The sequence below is a fragment of the Silurus meridionalis genome, chromosome 5 (genome assembly GCF_014805685.1).
Source record: "Silurus meridionalis isolate SWU-2019-XX chromosome 5, ASM1480568v1, whole genome shotgun sequence".
In the NCBI taxonomy this organism is placed as follows: domain Eukaryota; kingdom Metazoa; phylum Chordata; class Actinopteri; order Siluriformes; family Siluridae; genus Silurus; species Silurus meridionalis.
Window position 1 is genome coordinate 12,697,796 of NC_060888.1, and position 22,243 is coordinate 12,720,038.

General features: G+C 42.0%; 1 protein-coding gene across 1 annotated transcript; it reads left to right on the forward strand.

Annotated features, from left to right (window-relative positions):
* The first annotated feature begins 14,740 nt into the window (after positions 1-14,740).
* Positions 14,741-21,628, forward strand: LOC124386183 (general transcription factor II-I repeat domain-containing protein 2-like). The gene is given in 3 exon segments (XM_046849855.1): positions 14,741-15,273; positions 15,276-16,390; positions 21,155-21,628. Coding segments are annotated over 3 exon segments (2,103 nt in total). The 5' UTR covers positions 14,741-14,759.
* The last annotated feature ends 615 nt before the right edge of the window (positions 21,629-22,243 follow it).

Consider the following 22,243-nt stretch of genomic DNA (forward strand, 5'->3'; position numbering starts at 1 on the left):
ACACAAACAATTAGCCAGAAGTGTATAACAACAGCGCTAATCGCAGGTAGCTTACATAAAATATCAGAAACTATCGATTCACTTATAACAACGTGAATTACTCACCACACTGGGAATATAGTTTTAAATGATAGTTTCAAAATGGAATCTTTACAGAGGTTCAGTGGGGTTTTAACATTAGAACAACATGCATTTCTCTCTGTTTTTTTTGTTTTGTTTTTTTGTTTATCTGCCACCTTTTTATTTTTTTATTTATTTTTTATTTTTTTTATTTTTTTTAAGCCAACACATGTGCTCCCAGAATCCGTGTCCTTAAAGGGGCAGCACCTAACATCCCATCCCCCAATGACCCAAACAGGTCATTTGAACAAAGGAAGGGTAATGTCTCAGTTAAGCTAATTCAGCTGAGAAGACTGGCTTCCAGGAGGCAGATTTTGTCTGCAGGACGGTTCAAGACTCCTGCCTGTGTTTTCACTTCCACATTACGCACAAGTCCATCTGCACCTGGATAGACTTGAGTTATCAGACCTAGCAGCCAGTGATTGCGTGGTGTGTTTTCATGCAGAATAAGCATAATATCTCTATCTCTATCTATCCGAAGACTCTGCTTTGGTTGTAACCATTTTTTCCCGTGGTTGCAATGCAGGTAAATACTCCTTGAGCCATCTGCACCAGAAGACATCTGCCAGATATTGCACCTGGTGCCATCTGGTAGAATTGGACCCAAATAGAGTAGCAACAGATGATTTGGTGTGAGTGGTAGAGGATCTGATGGATCGTCAGATCCAGTTTAGTGATTGGTCTACTATTGACAATAGACTCAACGCAGCAAAACAGTGTTGTCAACCCCTCATCATCTGGTGCTTGCTGTGATAGGACAGTGTTTAGAATGGAACGAACGGTGCAGATTTGTCGCTCCCAAACACCACCCATGTGGTAGGTGGCAGGTGGATTGAAGATCCATTTTACATTGCTCTGCAGCAGGCAATCAGAAATCTTTTGTTGATTCCATTTACTGATGGCTTTCTACAACTCTCGTAATCCACCAACGAAATTAGTCCCGTTATCCGAGCGTATTTCCATGGGTGGGCCTCTTCTAGCGATAAATCGCTGTAAGGCGTTGATGAAGGAGTCAGTATCGAGAGTGTGCGCAACTTCCAAGTGAATGGCTCTCATAGTAAGACAAGTAAACAAACATCCGTACCTCTTGAGCTCACTGCGTGCCTTCTTAACCAAAAATGGCCCAAGTAGTCTATGCCAACACGAGTGAATGGAGGCTCACCTGGTGTCACTCTAGATTCAGGTAAGTCTGCCATTTGCTGGATTTGTGGCTTAGCTCTTAACTTGCGACACTGTAGACATGACTTGAGAGTTCGGTTAATGACAGCATGTCCCTTTAGTATCCAGAAACGTTGACGAATTTCCGCAAGTACTCGCTCCGGACCTGCATGACCCAAGCGAAGATGGTAGTGACTGATTATCAGCTGAGTGACGTGATGATTGTTAGGTAGGATCACTGGATGTTTAGCCTCAAAGGGAATTGGGGCATTTGTTAGTCTGCCTCCCACATGAAGGAGTTGGTTGTTTTCATCTTCATAGGGTTTAAGCTTGAGAAGTGAACTGGTTTTGGCTTGAAAAGATCCAAAAGATGCAGTTTGTATGTGGTTGAGAATGGCTAACTCTGCTTGTTGAAGCTCACAAACAGTGACGGAGTCAGAAAGATGCACATTTGCTTTCTTCCGTAACAAAGCCTTGACACCCAACAGGATAGCAGTAGCCCTTTTCAATCGATGCCAACTGGAGTATCACTCCAGTAGTCTATCTACTGCATTTTTAATCACTTGGTATGGTTTTATACTAGCTGCATAGACTTCTTTAGCCCATTTGATCTCTATTTTTGCAATACGGTTGGCAATGAATGTCTTGAAATGACAATGCTTGTTGTTGATGTGTTGATGTATTGAAGTACGATAGTACTGTCTTTCCAAAAGAAAGTCTTTTCAAATGGCATTTCCAAGTGGTGCTTGATATGCTGATCCAGCTCTGTAGCAACTACCGCTGCTAGTAGCTCCAGTCGTGGTATACTAACTGGCTTGATTGGTGCAAGTCTGGCCTTTGATATTACCAGCCTGCAAGTGCCACCAATCTTTATGTATGAAACAGCACCGTAAGCCAGTTCTGAAGCATCGGAAAAGTGATGGAGCTGGGTAACTAACAAGCAACTAGTGGATGCTGGTCTAAGACATCTTGGAATTGTCAGTGCTGACAACAGAGACAAATCGTTTAACCATCTGCACCACTGTGCAGCCATGTCTAGAGGTAACTCCTCATCCCAGCCAACTTTCATGCGGCACAACTCTTGAAAGATTGCTTTTGCTTTGAGCACAAAAGGGCTTGCAAATCCTAAAGGATCATAGATGGAACTGGTAGTGCTCAATACGCCTCTCTTTGTTGCAGGTTTGTCCACTGCCTTGACGTTGAATGTGAAGCAATCTCTTTCCACATCCCAAAGGACTCCCAGTGTTCGTTCAAATGGCAAATCCTCTTGGTCAAGGTTTACCTCATGCAATGATTTTGCCCAGTCCTCAGCTGGTATTGCTTTTATCACTTCCTTAGAATTGCTTAACCACCTGGTTAATCTAAAGCCTCCATAGGTGAGCAGCAACCTCCTCTGTTGTTACTGAATTGAGACAATCGTCGACGTAATAATTTCGCCTCACTGTTTCTACAGAGAATTTTCCACGGTTGTCTTCAGCCACACGCTGCAAGGCAAAATTGGCAGCACTAGGACTCCAGACACCTCCAAAAGGGTGGGCGGTCATACGATAATGCTTAGGTGGTTTGTCTGGATCATTATCTTCCCACCACAGAAAGCGAAGCACATCTCTTTCACCAGATGGCACCACTCAACCTCTCACTGGAACAATCTATTGTCCCCTCATGTTTCAAACAGTCCACCATTGTTCCTGTCCCGAAGCAACCCCAGCCCGCCTGCCTTAACGACTACCGCCCTGTAGCTCTGACCTCAGTAGTGATGAAGTGCTTCGAGAGACTGGTCAGAGACTTCATCACTGCATCACTACCGGACACACTGGACCTACTACAGTTTGCGTACCATCAGAACCGTTCGACTGAGGATGCAATTGCACATCTTCTTCTGTTGTGTCAATGGATCTCTAACTTCCTGACTGACAGACCACAAGCCGTACGGGCGGGAAAACACACTTCATCCACCCTCACCCTCCGCACTGGAGCTCCCCAGGGTTGTGTTCTGAGCCCCCTGCTGTATTCACTGTACATGTATGACTGTGTGGCCACTTCCAACTCCACCACCATCATCAAGTTTGCTGAAGACACTGTTGTGGTGGGCCGGATCTCCAACAACGACGAGACGGCCTACCTACAGGAGGTTAAAAACCTGGAGAGATGGTACCAGGTGAACAACCTTCTCCTGAACGTCAGCAAGACTAAGAAGTTGATCGTGGACTACAGCACGAAGCAGGAGCGGTCATACCAACCGCTAAACATCAACGGCTCTCCAGTGGAGAGAGTGGACAGTTTCCTTGGTGTTCACATCACACAGGACCTGTCTTGGTCCTGTCACATCAACACCCTGGTGAAGAAGGCCCGGCAGCGTCTGTACCACCTGAGATGCTTAAGGGACTTTAAACTACCCTCTCAGGTGCTAAAGACTTTCTACACCTGCACCATTGAGAGCGTTCTGATGGGTAGCATAACTTCCTGGTTCGGGAACAGCACCATGCAGGACAAGCGAGCCCTCCAGAGGGTGGTGCGTTCAGCTGAACGTACCATCCACACCCCGAGCTCCCTGACCTGAAGGACATCTACAGCACGCGGTGCCGGACCAGAGCCAGGAAGATTGTGAAGGACCTCAGCCATCCCAATAATGGACTCTTTTCTCTGTTGCGTTCAGGGAAACGCTTCCGCTCCCTGAAAGCGAACACAGAGAGAATGAGGAGGAGCTTCTTCCCGCAGGCCATTCGGAGTTTAAACCAGGAAACACCCAGGATCTAAAAAACTGGCCCACTCTCTCCATCATCAGACCTTTTTTTCCCTGCACATATCTCACTTTTTGTGCTACGACACTTTAGACACTGGACTTGCACAGCACAGTGCACTTTACATTTCATATTTTTTATATTCTTCGTTTTTATACCACACCATTCCGAACAAGGACACTTTACACCACACCTTACTGCACACGGACACTTATGGACACTTTACACCACACCAGACCGCACACAGAGACTTTATGGACAATCAAAATCCATGCTAAACTTGTTTACTGTTGTTTACTGTTTACTGTTTAACTGCACACTGCCATAAGCATTTTTTTGTGTATATATATATATATATATATATATATATATATATATATATATATATATATATATATATAGTAAGAAAAAATGATGAGGACAACGAAGATCGTAATGAAGAAGTTTATAACAGCGTAGCAGTGACAAAATACACGAAGCACTTTGGGTTCATCGGAGTCAGAAAGAACCCCGAGCAAACTTTGTCCAGATATTTTATATTGTTCTTCCCTATGAAGTATAGACCGGAGGTATCCTTTAAATGTAAATTAGATATAGGACATGTGTGAGGAAACAAAAGGCTGGGAAAGACCATTCTCGGGGCGGAGGTCAGCAGGTGGTAATCACCAGTATTCACACCTTTGCTGGCGCCGGCCCCCCAGCAGGTCAGGAAGGGGTATTGTGTGAATGATAATCATGGTCCCAGATACCTTTTGGTTAGAGATAGTCCTTGGGGGCTTGCTGCTTCTCCCAGACTGATTAAATTACATTTACATTTACATTTGTGGCATTTAGCAGATGCCCTTATCCAGAGCGACGTACAAAAGTGCTTTGAGTCTCTAGTAATGAATAAATCTACACTGGTACGCAAGATTACAAACTTAATATAAATATAACTCGAATTCTACAAACTTGGAAAGTGCTAATGTAGGTATTTCAGGAAGAGGTAGGTTTTCAGTCACCGTTTGAAGATAATCAGGGACTCTGCTGTACGGACATCTAGGGGAAGTTCATTCCACCACCTTGGTGCCAGAACAGAGAAGAGCCTTGTGTACTTACCTCTCATTCTGAGAAAAGGAGGTACTAGTCGAGCAGTGCTGGAGGATCTCAGACAGTGTGGTGCAGTGCGAGATGTGATGAGGTCACTGAGGTAAGATGGTGCTGGTCCATTTTTGGCCTTGTTGGCAAGCATCAGTGTTTTGAATCTGATACGTGCAGCTACTGGAAGCCAGTGAAGGGAGCGCAGCAGTGGGGTGGTGTGGGAAAACTTGGGCTGATTGAACACAAGTCGTGCAGCTGTGTTTTGGATCATTTGCAGTGGACGAATAGCGTTCAGGGGAAGACCTGCCAGCAGAGAGTTGCAGTAGTCAAGTCTTGAAATGACAAGAGAGTGAACAAGCACCTGGGCAGCCTGTATGGACAGAAATTGTTGAATCCTTCGGATGTTATAGAGAAGAAATCGACAAGAACGAGCAACATTAGCGACATGTGGGAAAAAAGACAGTTCATTGTCCATAGTTACCCCAAGGTTACGAGCAGTGGCTAAAGGGGAGAGCAGAGAGTTATGAAGTGTTATTTGGAGATCTTGACCTGGAGATGAATCACCTGGGATGATCAGCAGTTCTGTTTTGCTGGGGTTGAGTTTTAGTTGGTGAGCACTCATCCATAAAGATATGTCTGACAAGCATGCTGAAATCCGAGCGGAAGCTGTGGTATCTGATGAAGAGAAAGAAAAGATGAGTTGAGTGTCATCTGCATAGCAGTGATAAGAAAACCCATGTGAGGATATGATTTAACCAATGAAGTGGGTATAGAGGAAGAAAAAGAAGGGGACCAAGTACAGAGCCTTGTGGGACACCAGTGGTGAGTCTGCACAGGGCAGATATGGATCCCCTCCATGTTACCTGGTATGAGCGACCTTCCAGGTAGGAAACAAACCATTTCCATGCTGTTCCGCAGATACCAAGGCTCTTGAGGGTTGACAAAAGTGTCTTGTGGTTGACTGTGTCAAATGCTGCTGAAAGGTCCAGTGCGTTCCAGAGATTTAGAAAGAAAGGAGAGAAGTGATACCGGTCTGTAGTTGTTGATGTCTGATGGATCCAGAGCAGGTTTCTTCAAGATAGGAATGACCCTTGCTTGCTTGAAGGTAGTTGGTACATAGCCAGATGTTAATGACCCATTGATGATTGTGGAGATGAAGGGCAGGAGATCTTGCGTGATGGTCTGGAGCGTAGTTGAAGGAATTGGATCCAGAGGACAGGTGGTGGGATTGAGTCTATGATTAAGTGATGATTAAATGATTAAATTAAGTCTATGATTTTGATTGATTCTAATGAAATTCTTCATTAGACTACATAACTACTTTTTATCAATTTGGAGCCTTTTTGCGGATGAGCTGAATTTGATATAGCTTGGGGTGGAATCTTGATTGAGGCATACTGTAATTCTTACAATATATATATCTTTATATCCTCATATGTCCTTTTTTTATATAGTTTTTATACTTTATTTATCTGCCTTCTTATATATTTTTTTTATTTTTCTTTTCACCCCATTTTATTCCCTAATGCCGGACCGTCGTAAAAAGCATTTCACTGCATGTCGTACCCTGTATGTATGTGTATGTGACAAATAAAATTTGATTTGATTAGATTTTTTTATTTGATTTGCTTAGACCTTTCTTGTTCTGTTGGCTTAATTGCTTGAAGTGAGGTGATGGGATTGCATGCAATTCTTGCTTCTTTCTTGAGAAATTCGACAAAGTATTTGAAATCCGGAAATATTTTATATACGTCTTGAATACCTCTGTTCCAACGAGAACATAACCACTCTGGTAATTTGGCTAACATCCTTTGATTCTCGACACAATCATTCAGAACTTGTAAACCTTGAACATAAGGCATGGCTGATTCAACAATTCTTAGGAAATCTACAAACTCACGGAGATCTTTGGTGTCTTTGCTAGCGATCTTATGCCATGACTGTATCTTGTCACGATATGACTTGCCAACTAGGAATGGATTTCCGAATCGGTCATCAAGTGTGTTCCAAGCAGCAATATAAGCGGCTTCTGTTCCCACCATGAAATGCCCTTCAAAAGCACTCTTGGCCGGACCACTGACATACTTGCGTAAAAAGAAACGTTTTTCTTGGGCTGGCAATTTCTTACGATCAATTAATGCCTGAAAAGAGAGTTTCCAGTCATTAAACCTTAAAGGATTACCTGAGAACATTGCAGGTTCTGGAATCGGTATCCTATTGGAAGTAATCGCTTCAGCAAGAGCTCTTACAAGATTAGTACCAGATTTATTAGAAGCAGGAGATGTTTGAGAAATGCAAGTCTTGGTGTCTGAATCATGTAATTTACAGCAGAAGTAACTTGAGTAGGTATGAATGGTGAAGACAGAGAAATAGGAACACTTGGAAACATGTGGCCTTTGTTGAAGAGTCAGAGCAGAATAAGATTCTCCCTTATCACTTGCACCCTTGCTTGTGCCGCGTTGTGCCTTTTTAGTTCCTCCAATCATTCCACCTCCTTCCTCTTTTCTTCAACCTTCATTTTCCTAGCGGTGCTGTCTGAAATAAATTGAGCTATTTTCCTTGCATTCTCTGCTTCTGTTTCCTTCTCTTGAGCTTCTCTTTCAGCGCTTAACCTTTGGTCTGCTGCCTCAAGGTTTCTGATTTCTTCCTCATATTGATGTTGTGTTTTCATAATTTTAATCACCTCTTGTGTGGCTGCCACTTCAGCTGCTGCCTCTTGTTGTCTCTGCAGTGAATTATGTGAGGCCTGACTCTTAGAAACAGATCTTTCCCTACTAGAGGTTGCTGAAATGATACTGGACACTGTGGCTTCAAACACTGAATCCGACTCGGGCCAGGGTACGTCTTCAGGATCTTCATTTAGAAACCGCTGAGCTTTCGTATTAGCAATGCCAGTAATGGAGAGGCATGTGTCATTTTTCCTCCTTGTTTCTGTTTCAGGGCTTGTGGTGCTTCTTATCTTCTCATAGAGATGATCAACCTCTGACTGTGTGCTATTAATAGTGCTCACAACTTCAAGAATCAGTTCCTCATCATTGTTCTTTAAGGCTCTTTTAAAACAGTTGATGTGATACTTCCATCTTTTATACTTGTGTTCAAATTCTTTGTTTAGTTGGTTTAAACTTGCCTCCTGCAGTGCTCTCCCTCTTTCTGTAAGAGTGCGTGAACGCTGACCTTTTCTTATGCTTGGGGGTTTTGTACCATCAGCACCCTCCTGAGGCTGTGGTTGACTTGTTTGAGCTTGCTGTAATGTGATGACCTGCTCTATGCTGCCATCTTCTTGAGTAGTAGGATTTGCATTACTACATTTTGAGGATAGCTCTGTATTTTCTTCTGTGTCTGACATTGTGACCTTGTGCTATATAATGCAATATTTACTACGTGCTGCACTATATAATGTGATTCTTGTAAAATAATTGAAAGATCTAGTGAAAAATACTATAACAATAGAACAAGAAATATGAGCAATAGTTTGTATTACAACAACATCAAAATACTATGTAATGTGCAAAAACAATATAACATTTAAAAGTCACTTAAAAAAACATCAAACTTAGTCTCCTCAATGTCCAATGGACATATGCTTATCAACTCAATTCTTTATATTTTCTCGGTAAGCTACTGATAAAAGGAAATGTCCAGTTTTTTTTCAAAACCAACTCTGAAATATCAGTGCAGCTTAATCTTGTTTGTTTCAAACTTGGTACTTCCCTTAATAGATGTGTAACATCCCTTGCTGGCCAACTTCCATGTACAGCTTCACCATGCAATGATCCTGGCCTTCACCAACGCAGTGAAGTGTTCTACTATGTAGCCCTTAGTCACAATCCGAAGGCCGAGGTTCTTTTACTGATGTTTATTAAGCTTGACAGCAACACCGACATCAACACCGTAGAATTTACACCGTAGAATTTACACCGTAGAACTGAATAAAAAGGATAAATATACAAAATACATTCAGTTACAAAGAAAAACATTAAATTTAGACAAAAAACTGAAAATAAACTTACATACCACTTTGCCTGCTTGTAGACTAAGAGTGGTAACTTCTTGCACAAACTTATATTTTAATTAAACATATCTTCTTTACAATAAGCATAGCAGCTTTTCAATGCTCATCGTGGCTTTCTCTTGCATGCGGTGAACAGGAAGTGACCTGTACCACCAAGTATAACCCAAAACAAAAAAATATCACATAAATCTTAAAAATCAAAAACTTTAGTCTACCAATCAAACATACATATTATAAAAAAATGTTGAATTATAAAAATAAACAAGTTAAACTTTCAAAAAAAAATAACCTAAATAAATTAACACTTAATTGTGAAAGTGCCACCTTGTGGACATGTCATAGTACAAAAGGAATGTTTATGACTGCAGATACATAGGATGCCTTGAGGATAAGTAATTTATAAGATATTTTTTAATTTCAGGGTGGAGTATTCCCTTAATTAAACAGAGGCAAAAACAGTGATTGGGATAAAATATTATTAATTGTGCAGCCCTAGCTATAGATTATATGAATTACACTTCCGGCTGTACTGCCCTCCAATCATGGTCCCGCTGGGCTCTCAAAGCATGGTTGCCTTCTCTGTCTCTTGCATTTGTTGAACCATTTACCAAGCACTGTCTCCAGCTCTCAGCTCTTCCTTACTGACAGTTTTTAGCAAAGGGTTCTGCTTCAGGCTACCTGTTAAGCAAAAAAAATGTATATAAAATAGAGCATAATACTGCATCAGCCAGGGCACGACCCATTATTTGTATGTATAAAGCATGCAAGTTTCAAAAGCATAAGACTATAAGAACTAAAAAAACAAAACAAAACAAAAAAAAAGACTAAAATTCACAAGGTTGTAAGCACCTTCTAATCCACCATTTGCCAAAACTGTTAACTGATCTGAGTAAATGATTTTAAAATTACACAATACCATGCAAAAAGTTAAATGCATTAATATGGTGAATTTCAGGCTTTGTTGTGATTATTGTTTAGAATAATTAGTGGGGGCCTTCAACACAGATCGTTTATTAAATTCGTACTGGTACACTTTGGACTGTGAATTTGAACTGACCACTGTAACATTTGTTTGTTACTTACTTACAATGTTTTTCAATGACATAACAATACCATGAAAGCGATTCAGAAGAATACGGAATTGTCGAATATGGAATCTCGAATTTGTCGGTCTGCACTGCACAGCTTCAAGTCAAACACATCTCAGTTCGTGGTGTCTATGCGCATGCTATGCGCTCCACTATATGGAGAAAACATGGTTGAAAATGGTTTGAAAATTCGTTATTTCCACATTTTATTAGACAATTTCCTAGTTATCTGCCAAACGTTAAGAATTCTCAGTTTTCCATAGGTGTTTATTTGAGGTAAACCAGTTCCACTCGACACTTACCATCGTTATATCGTGCCTGTAACTTTAAATAGATTAGATTAGATCAACTTTATTGTCATTGTGCAGGGTACATGTACAGAGCCAATGAAATGCAGTACGGCAAATCTGGAGAGACGCTGAGCCTCGCGATGTGTACGCGCCGCCATCTTGATCTCCCCAAATTACCCCAAATCTTTCAAAAGAATACATTAAATAAAAGCAACAGTAAAATGTTATTCATTTAAAACAAAACATAATTTCTTACCCTGACAGAGATGTCAGGTTATCGTGCTTCAGTGGTACGTTTGTTTCTTCAGTGACGACCGTTTCTTCAGAATGAGAAGGCGGGAACACAGGAGCCAATGGGAGCCAATGGTTAAAAAAAAAATAATAATAATTTTTTACTAAAGCTCATATTGTTATTGTTAATATATTAATTTTTTGTTAATCTATTGATCTTATAAAACACGCAAAAACATATACATTTCATTTATCATCAATTGAATAATTGAATGATAGATTTCTTTTGACAAATATAGCTAAATACAGCCCAAATGTGGCCCATACAGGGCCTTTGAATAAACAAAATGAGCAACTTAACTGGGGCCCACAACCCTGACTATGCTGGGGCCCACATTCAGCCCATCAAAGTGCCCACTCTGACCCCATGCCCAGGTGATGCCCAGATTTAACCCGGATAAAACCCATGTGGGGCCCACATGGACATGTTAGCTGGGTAGGGGTCCCCACAGCGGATCATCGGTCTCCATACTACTCTGTCCTCTACATCTGCCTCTTTCAAACCAACTACTTGCATTTCTTCCTTTACCACATCCATTAACCTTCCTCTTTTCCTCCCTCCTGGTGGCTCCATCCTCAGCATTCTGCACATGTCCAAACCATCTCAATCGGGCCTCTCTCACTATTTTTCAAAAACGTTAAATGATCTTGATAAAAACTCCACTGCCATCTCTGCTAAACATCTTTCAATTTATTTCAAATCTTCTGCGAGCGAGGAGCTATATGGGATTGTGACAAATGCCGTAGCCAAACTTAATATAGTTTGGCCAGCCTTGAGCAGAAAGCTGACCCATACAGAAAGCTCAATGAGCGCTTTTCACTGCCTAGCTCTCTCTCTCTCCGACATGTTATGAAAGGGCTTGGTGGGCAGTGTCTTAAGGGTGTCAACACCCGGAGAGAGAGAGAGCTAGCCAGTGAAAAGCGCTCAGGAGGTCAAGCCGCCTGGTCGAGCAGTCTCCAGCCCCTCTAGTCACTGCTTCCGGGAGTTTTGGAGAGTGTTCGCCGGGACGGAATCCGTCTCGTCCTGGTGGCCCCATAGTGGCCGAGCAGACCATGGATTGTGGACCTGGTAGACCTTCTCAAACACCCTCCCTGGTAGATTCCTCTCAGGAGGGATCTTTTCTCTCAGGCAGGGGGCACAATAGTTCACCCCTGCCCAGAGTGTGGAGGTTCTGAGATTCTGGTCTGCCCACCCAGGTGGTAGTGAACATCCAGAACTCCTTCCAAAAGGAGGTCGTATGCTGCTAGATGGCACCTGTTCAGTGTACGGTGCGATCAGCACCAACTGGGTCCGGTTAACCTGTTAGCCTTTGGCACAGATTTAAATGTTAACAGTTCCTGATAAAAGTGGGCTACATACACAATTTAAATGTCTTTAAAAAGAAGACACTTTGACACTTTGCTTTACTGTCCATTATTCAAAGTTGATATTGCTCGAAAAGATAAGTTATCAAAAGTTATAAATTAAGAAGTACTGTGAAAAGATTTATTCTTATATATGATTTTCTTTTTATTTATATAAATACATGAAATCAGTCCTTGAGCAATCCAGAAAAGTAATGAGTTAAAAGCCACATGTCTAATTAGTTTATATTTTAAATTGAATGAAGATATTATTAAAAATGAGATTTCTACAAACATTTATCTAAGACTATGTCTGGTTCGCCCCTCCCTGCCCCACCGAGCCCAAATTTTAGGACTCACAGCAGAAATGCCCTACCTAACTTTAAATGTTAACAGTTCCTGACAAAAATGTGCTACATAAACAAAGAAGCTTTACTGTCAATCATCAAAGTTGATATTGTTTAAAAAGATATGTTATAGATGATGAAGTCCCATTATGCACATTGACTGGATTGAACATTATTTTTATTTCATATATAAATACATGAAATCAGTCATGAAGCAATCCGGAAAAGTACTGGGTTGAAAGCCACATGTCTCATGAGTTTATATTTAAAATTTTATAAAGATATTCATGACAAATGAGATTCCTACAAACATTTATCTGAGACTATGTCTGGTCCTTTTCTCCCTCCCCCTGTTTGAAAGCCACCTGCTAAACTCAGGTATCAAATCAAAATGTGGCACATACATACAGGGTACGACATGCATTCATAGCCATTCATACTCTATTCATACAGTCTGCATTTAAATGAATGGCTGACCAATAAAGGCTATTGTTATACATGTTTGGCTATTGATATTGATTTGGCTTAATTTTGATGACGAGCTAGCCAGGCAAGCTATTATTTTACAGTCATGGCCATTCATATTGATGTCCTGCCATTCCAATCTCAACAACACACACACACACACACACACACACACACACACACACACACACACACACACTTTTTTAAAGCATTTCTCTTATAAAAACAAACGGGCAATTAAACTTATAACATTGTATAAAACTGTAAAGGGAGATATAACTTACAGATGTAAAATAGCATCTACATGCAGATCTCCAAGTCTCTGTTGTTACTACACCCCAAATAATATTTTCCACATTGCTGTTTTGTACAAATCTTCGATAAAACAACTTTTTTTGATGGTTAATTTCTTTCTTTGTTTTCTATTTTTTTGTAAACAAAGCCCAGTTAGCATGAGCTCTGAATAGCTGTTTGTGCAGAACTGAGAGCTGCATCACTTCCGGGTTTGTGTGCACGTGTAACCAGTAAGAGTTTGTAAAGAGTAGTAAAACTAAGACCCACGTGGGGAATAAAATCCCCCGATATATCGTTAGAATGCTGCACTTATTGGCTACATTTTTCATCAATCATTTTGTTTCCATAATGCTACTGGCTGGAAATAAAAAGGCTTAAAATGATAGGTGGTGCATAATAAACTTTACCTGGACACTTGCCTATGGATTGTAGACTAAAGCCTGAGATTCCACCGCAATTACTGTAATTTTTTTAGTGTGTGGTCTAATTTGTTTTGTAACAATATATTCTACCAACCATATTGGGTTTTTTACCAGCAGGATGTAATTTTTTATGCGAAAGTTATTCCAAAACATATACACATAAACACCAACCAAAATTCTGTTTCATAAACAAAAGAATAACCATCTAAATTACACTATTGTTTGGTTGGAGCAAAAATGCTTTATGGCATGTTGTTCAGTGGAGCCTTATCTTTTCTAATAAACTGTTTTTTTTTTTTTTGCAGCGCTTGTGACACATTATTAGAATAATAATGTATGTCACAAATTTTCTATTGAAAAACAGTGATTTAAAATCGCTGCTTAAGGCTTAGGCCTTTAGAATGATGTATAGTTAGTCATGGTTATGCTTGTCCCTTTTTATTTAATCTATTGCTAAACATTAACACCTCAGAACAATGGGATATCGGTTGTGCTGGCACAACTGCCCGGTTGGGTAAGTTCTGGAATTCTTATAAGAACAGTTTGCCAAAGAGTTGGGTCAATCCACCCTCAAAGTCTACACATCCACTGGTCCGCCTTCACTTTTCTTCATGGCACCCGGAGTCTGAGGCCTCCTGTGCGACCTAAAATGCCTGTGTGGGACATGGCCATTGTGTTGGAGGCTCCATCTGAGCCCCCCTTCAAGCATTGTGGAGGTCTTGTTTCCTTAGGGAACCAGGGTTACATACGTAACCTGGAGACATTTCTACTGCCCATACAATGTCAAGACATTCTTTTCCTGGAACTGAATATACCTTCTCTGCTCCTTTGAGTAAGCAATAACATACTTCTCTCCTTCAGACTTGTGGGTAAGCACTGCTCCTAGACCAGGGGTGTCCAAACTACGGCCCGCGGGTCAGTTTTTATTGGCCCGCAGCAAATTCTGAAAATATAATTGAATATGGCCCGCACATGGCGCTTGAGCTCAACTCTGTTGCACTTCTCAGTTTCAACACTAGGTTGAAACTGAAAAGGTGAAAAGGTGAAAAGGTGCTTCTCCATTAAACAAAATTAAGCAAAGAAAATATTTACCACGAGTCACCAGAAATGGCAGCACCGAAGAAACGCAAGATAGCAAGTGAGTGTAGAAGATTTCAAACACGGTGGGAAAATGAATATTTCTTTAAAGAAATCAACGGAAAGTGTGTCTGTTTGATTTGCAATGAAGATGTTGCCGTGATGAAAGAGTATAATGTCCGTCGGCACTATGAGACCAAGCATCAGAGCTACGCATCGTACACAGGTGCCGAACGAGCACAGAAATTCAAGCAAATGGCAGCTAGCCTGCAAGCTCAACAACAGTTTTTTTTTCGTGCTAACAAAATACAGGAAAACGCCACAGCAGCAAGCTATGAAGTCGCACAACTTATTGCCCAGCATGGCAAACCGTTCTCAGACGGTGATTTCATAAAGCAGTGCCTCATCAAAGTCACAGAAGTAATGTGCCCGGAAAAAGTGCAGGATTTCAACAACGTGAGCTTATCCAGAAATACAGTGGTGCGGAGAATCGAGGACTTGTCAGCTAACCTGAAACTTCAGCTGAGAGAGAAAGCTTGTGCTTTTGATTTTACTCGATAGCATGCGATGAGAGCACAGACGCCACAGACACCGCACAGCTTTTAATTTTTTTGCGGGGAGTCGATGATAATTTTTGCTGTACGGAGGAGCTGCTTGATATGATGAGCCTAAAAGGCACAACGACAGGTGCAAATATTTTTGACGCTGTGTCAGAGGCAGTTGAAAAGATGGGGCTTAAATGGGACAAGCTCTGTGGAGTAACAACGGATGGAGCTCCGGCCATGACGGGTGAGCGCAAAGGAATGGCATCCATGGTGTGCGTCAAGGTAAAAGAGAGCGGAGGTGAGGCTGTTAGGATGCACTGTATAATCCACCAAGAAGCACTGTGTGCCAAGACTGTCCAGCTGGGCGATGTGATGAACACTGTTGTAAAAACTGTCAACATAATTCGAGCTAGAGGACTGTACCACAGGGAATTTCAAGCTTTCTTATCTGACGTGGATGCTGAATACGGGGATGTACTCTACCACTCTGATGTGCGCTGGCTCAGCCGCGGCTCTTTGCTGCAGCGGTTTTATTCGCTGAGATCAGAAATCGACAAGTTTTTGAAAGAGAAGGGCCGACCTCTTCATAAACTGAGTGACCCTCTGTGGCTGGCAGACCTGGCATTTTTAGTTGATCTCACTCATCATCTGAATACACTGAACAAGAACCTACAAGGCAAAGAACAGCTGGTGTCACACCTGTATGCGCACATGAAAGCCTTCTGTGTAAAGCTCCGCCTGTTTGAGACACAACTACGAAGCTTTAATGCTGCACACTTCCCTGCGCTGTCTGAAATCAAGTCTGCTTTTCCAAAGGCAGACCTTTCTGCTAAAAAGGAGAAATATGCTTCTGTAATTACATCTCTCGTGACAGAATTCAACCAGCGTTTTCAAGATTTTTCTGTCATTGAAAAACAAATCAAGCTGTTCTCGACCCCCTTCCTGGTGGATGCAGAAGAAGTGGAGGAGAGTCTGCAGTTAGAACTGATTGAAATGCAATGTGATGATTCTCTGAAGAGTCAACATCAGCTTCTCTCCCTCCCTGACTTCTATCAGAGTTTGGATCATGCCAAGTTTCCTCTGATAAGATGCCACGCAAAAAGAATGATGAGCCTGGTTGGCTCAACATACATATGTGAACAAACATTTTCTCTGTTAAATCAGAACAAAAGCAGACTGAGATCCAGAATGACTGATAGCCATCTCTGTGAAGTCCTTCGTGTCTCAACCACCAAACTTTCTCCTGACATCCCAGCCATCCTTCAATCCAAAGGACAGCATCACTGCTCCCACTGAGAGCAATGTTCTTCACATTATAGGTGAGTTAGAAATACACACAGTAATCATGTGTCAATATGTCACCTCTTGTGTGTGGCCCGGGCCTTTGCTTATTTTTCTGTATTTGGCCCTCACCAAAAAAACTTTGGACACCCCTGTCCTAGACCAATGTCGGTGGCATCTGTCTATACACAAATAGGTTTAGTGAAATCAGGGGTTACCAGTATGGGTGTTTGCATCAGGTTTTGCTTGAGTGTGTCAAATGCCTGCTGGCACTGGTCAGTCCAGGACCTTGTCTTTGAGGGTGTGCAAGGGAACTCAGAAAACTGGGACATGATCCTTATTTAACCCTGTTGACACTACAAATGCTGTATTCTGGACACTGACTGTTTCCATCTCAAGCTGCCATTAGCCGCTTTTAAGGTCTAGAGTGCTGAAGATTGTAGCTCCATGCAATCACTCTAGGTGTCAGGGGCAGGCTGGAGGGACCCAAATGCAGGACCCTAACAGAGAGCTTGAAAAAAAGAGTCTTTAATTACCAACTGTGAAGTAACCCGGTAAATAGATAAAGAACAAAAACCAAAAACAACTGTGCAAATCCCATCAAACAATACAGGAAACAAAACCCCCACAAAAGTCCAAAAACACATCAAATTAGTCCAATCATACAGCAAAGAAATTCAGGCAAAAACACAGAACAAAGATAATAAAAACCAAAAGGCAAAGCAGGGTTAAAAACAACTTTAGGTCAGCTTTCTCTCCAATATGTGTGTATATATATATATATATATATATATATATATATATATATATATATATATATATATATGTGTATGTATACGTGTCTGCTGCCTGCAATAAACCAAAGAAGAACATTTGCTGTGTGCTGTGTGATTCTTCCCTGAATTTAGAAAGGCACTACGGGCATCGCAGGTCGTATTAAAAACCTCTCCAAGAATTAGGTTTCGTTTGGGCATGATAAAAATCTAACAAAAATCTTATATTAGCACAAGGTCACAAAGACTGTTTTGCAGAGTGAACGTAATTAAACCAGTAGTAATAGAGTGTCTTTTACCACTGTCTGCAATTGATGACATTCAAACACAGAAAATGGATGAAGAGTTTGAGCTTAAATGCATTTAGGGTACACATTTATCAACACAAGTTTCACTTATTATTAAGCTGTCAGAAACATTTAATATTTCAATACATTAAACTGTTAAATAATAAAAGAAAAATATATGTAGATATTCGGAAATTTTTAGATAAACTAAAACTTTGTTGTATGGCAACCAAATGATTACCGACCAATGCCTGTATGCAATTTGAAGGCCTAGATCCATTTGCTTGCCAATATTGCACACATTTTTTTTAATAAAAAAACTTTCTTAGCTCTTCATGCTAAGTGCTTAATAGCAAACATTTCAAAGCACACATTTCAGTATTAGGTCTCTTTAGAGACCATAAATGTGCAGGTATAGAAGAGTATACTGGAAGGTTGTAATTCTGAATTAGTACATTTATTCTGTTTCCAATTCAAATGCCCTCATATAAATTCCTATCAAGACTGCAGTGAAGATTTTTTCCCTGCTTAGTTTATCTGGAAATTTTATTTGTATATCCCCATATACTGCACCTAGAACCCTACTGTTATTCCACCTACATTGGAGCAACATTTTTTCCCTGCATAGTTTATCAGGAAATTTAATTTGTATATCCCCATATACTGCACCTAGAACCCTACTGTTATTCCACCTACATTGGATCAATATTGTAAATAATTATTTCTTATGAACCTGATAATATTCAAAACATCTTTAAATGGCTTTTTTTTCTTAGTTTTTTTTTAATCTTACCAAATTATTATTACAGTCAAACCAAAATATTAACTGAAATCAAACATGGTGTCAGAGAACCACCAGCCACGACTCCCTCTGGTGCTCAGCCTCTCCCTCCTACTAATCAGCCACACCTGTTTCCAATCTACACTCCCCCTTATAAGCACTACTTACTTAAACTTTTTATGGCATGTGTGGCAAAGTGTGGCTTTCAGTCAAATCTTAATAAACCTGGATTTTCCTGGATTTTTATTTTGAACATAAATACGCCACACCTGTCTATAAGCCGCAGATGTCTACACTGAAACTAATGAACTTTACACAGGCTTTAACGAAAGACAGTGTCTGTTACACAGCTTGTATCTAAACAGTAGCCTACCGAGAAAGTCATTGTTCACTGTCTTCCTCCTTCCTTTCACAACAATTTCTCTCTTCTAACGGGTGAAATATGTCGTGGCTCCTTTAAGAGCATAGAACGTCACTGCATTCCTCCGGTATTACTGCATGTGTGTGTGTGTGTGTGTGTGAGAGAGACTGAGGATTATGTGCTCATTATTTTCTGATGCTCATTTCTAAGTTTCGTTGCCTAACCCATAACGGTGTTGCCAAAAAAAATAAAAAAGCACGAGTTTTGGAAACCTGTCTGTGCTTATATGATTTATTTTGCAACTGGAGTTTTAGTGAGCTCTCCCTTCACCCTGACTCAACGCGCCACAACGGCTTGTATCTAAACAATAGCTGACCAAGAAAGTAATTTTTTTACGGTCTTCCTCCTTCCTTTCACAACTATTTCTCTCGGGAGTTTATCTTTTGGCATCGTCGTGCGTTTAAAAATCACCATCGGTGAAGCTTTTCTCCCAATGCCGTGCAGCTCAGAACACAGGTAAAGTGTATTTTTTCATGCCCGGTTGTTGAATGACGCATGACGAATGATTCGCATTTCCTGTTGCCAGTCCGAGTGAGCGGCAGGTCAAACGTCAGAGAAACATCATCCATATTTATGATGTGCTGTGGCCCGATTCAGTGAGAACGCATCTGATTTAATATAAAGAGTTTCATTGGTTCACCTGAACCTGTTTGGCAATTTCATTGGTCTAATGTTATGGGGCTCAGTTTTTTGGCATGAAGCTTGTGAAACCAGGAAAAACCCCAGAAAAATCCATATATTAGCCGCTTCACTGTTTAAGCCGTGGTGTTTAAAGCGTGGGGAAAAAAGCGGCTTATAGTCCGGAAAATACGGTAATCGAACCCGGATTCCACCAAAGTAATTAATATCTGTCTCATGGGATGTCTCCTGTTTTCATCTTTAGCTCAATACGGATATTGACTGTTGGCCATACGGTTGCCATTAAAAGAGCCTTCTACTCAAACAGAGAGAGTTTTGAGGAGCAGCCTCAATTTATCCTGAAAGTAGTTGGGTTTGAATTCACAACAGTTATGTTTGGGTGGATGTCCAAAAAAAGTGTGTTTTTTTGGTTATTTACTGTATGTATGTCAACCTTCTTGTGTGGAATTGTTTCCACATTACTATTTCTGCTATGTTTACTGCTGTTTACTGTCCTTCAGTTTCTTTCTTTCATGAACCACAAAAGGTTATACTTTAGAATCTACCTATCACCTACTCTGGGAGTACCTCTTTTACCTGTTTGTGCATATCATTAAGCACAGCAGCACACAGTCATCTAGCATGTAGCAATGCAGGAATGTAGCTTGTCAGCTGTACATGATCTTCCACTTAGTGGAAGGGGACATTTGGGACCCAAATCCCATGTTCAGACAGATTCTCATGTGGAATAAGGCCCACTCTGTTCCTTACCCTCACGTTTATCTTGTGTTAAGTCAAGAAGCTTTTATTGTCATTCAAAATATATATAGCTTACATAGAACACTTTATTACAATGGGTGTGAGTGCGATGAGGCAGGATGTTGAGGCAGGATGTCAGAAAGTTTAGGTTATAGGATCCAAGGCAGATGCAAAAGAAGCAGGGGAGAAAAGCTGTGCAGAGCTGAATCGGGAAGCCGATTCAGGGAGTCGATTCAGGGAGCCGATTCAGGGAGCCGATGTGCGCGGAGGGTGAGGATTCCAAGCCGGAAACAGGAGCGCGTTCAGCGCGTGCCGGAAACCGAAACGCGCGTTCAGCGCGAGCAGAGCCGAGTCGGAAACCGGAGCGCGTCCAGTGCGAGCAGAGCAGAGCCGAGCCGGAAACCGGAGCGCGTTCAGCGCGAGCAGATCAGAGCCGAGTCGGAAACCGGAGCGCATTCAGCGCGAGCAGAGCCGAGCCGGAAACCGGAGCGCGTTCAGCGCGAGCCGAGCCTAGCCGAAAACCGGAGGACAGAATGATCAGGTCAGAAACAAAAGAACAAACAAAACAGAGAATACGCTGGAGAGTGATCAGGGCAAGCCTAAAGACAATCTGGCACTGTCTGGAGGATTCAGGCGTCCTTATAAGTGCCAGAAAATTAGACGCCATATCCGTGCAGCTGGTTGGGAGTGGGCGTTTCCTCGGTGATTGAGGCGGTAATGCCTGAAGTGCTCAAGCGGGCTGACACAGGAGACTGTAGACTTCTTCAGCATGAGGAGGATGGTCGTTGTCTTGAGGCAAGTTGAAAGAGGGAGATGTTGAAGATGTCAGTGAAGACATCCACTAGCTGTTCTTCACATTCTTCACAGATATTCTGGCAGCTAGGCATCTCGGTGGGTCCTGCGCACCATTAAAGAGGGCTACTCGATTCAGTTTGGGTCCCCTCCGCCCCGTTTCAACAGATTGTGTCCTACCATGGTGAGACTCAAGCAGGCTCTGGTCCTCTGGTCCTGGTACAGGGAGTATGCGCCCTCCTTAAGAAAGCTGCCATCGTGGTTTCTCCCTTAGTCAAAGATTCAGACTACTACAGCCAGTACTTCTTTGTTCCAAAGAAGGATTGCGGAATGCAGCCGATCCTACATCTATGCTCTTTGAACCGCTTGCTCAAGAGGCTCCTTCTCAGAGAGGTCGTGTCTCAGATCGAATCCATGGACTGGTTTGTTATGATAGATCTAAGGGACACCTATTTCCACATAGCCGTCCTTCCTTCTCACAAGAGGTTCCTGAGGTTTTCTTCCGGGGGCGAAGCTTACCAATATTGGGTCCTCCTGTTTGGCCTAGCCCTCTCACCCCGCACCTTTACCAGGTGCATGAATGTGGCTTTAGCCCTGCTATGGCTTCAGGGCATCCGCATTCTAAAATATATCAACACGTGAAGGAATTGGGGTTAAGACTGAACGCAAATAAGTGAGTGCTTTCTTCGGTACAGAGAACCACCTTCTTGGGCGTTATGTGGGACACGACCGTGTTGCAGGCACAATTGTCTCCTGCAGATTTAGGAAATATGGAGAGAACCTACCTTCCTGTCTTGTCCTGGGAACTCCTTGTTGCCATGTGACGCTAACAACAGATGCATCCCCCATGGGGTGGAAAGTGGTCATGAGTGGGACAAGTGACAAGTCACATCTTTCATGGCACATAAACTGCTTCGAGATGATGGCCGTGTTCTTGGCACTGGAACACTTCCACCAAGACCTGGGAGGTCGCCACATGTTGGTCCGTACGGACATGTCGGTGGTCCCCTACATCAACCTGCCAGGGGGTTCTCCGGTCTTGCCCCATGTACAGGCTGGCACGGCAGATCCTCCTGTGGTCCCAGGGAAAACTCCTCTCATAAAGAGCAGTTTACATCCCGGGCCGGTTATACTGGAGAGCGGATGCCCTTTCGAGGCAATGGGACACACCCAGTTGATCTGGGGGGACGAGACCTGACATGAATCAAAAAGCCTCTCTCTACAGTCCGCAGAACCCATTGAGACACATCTGGCAGG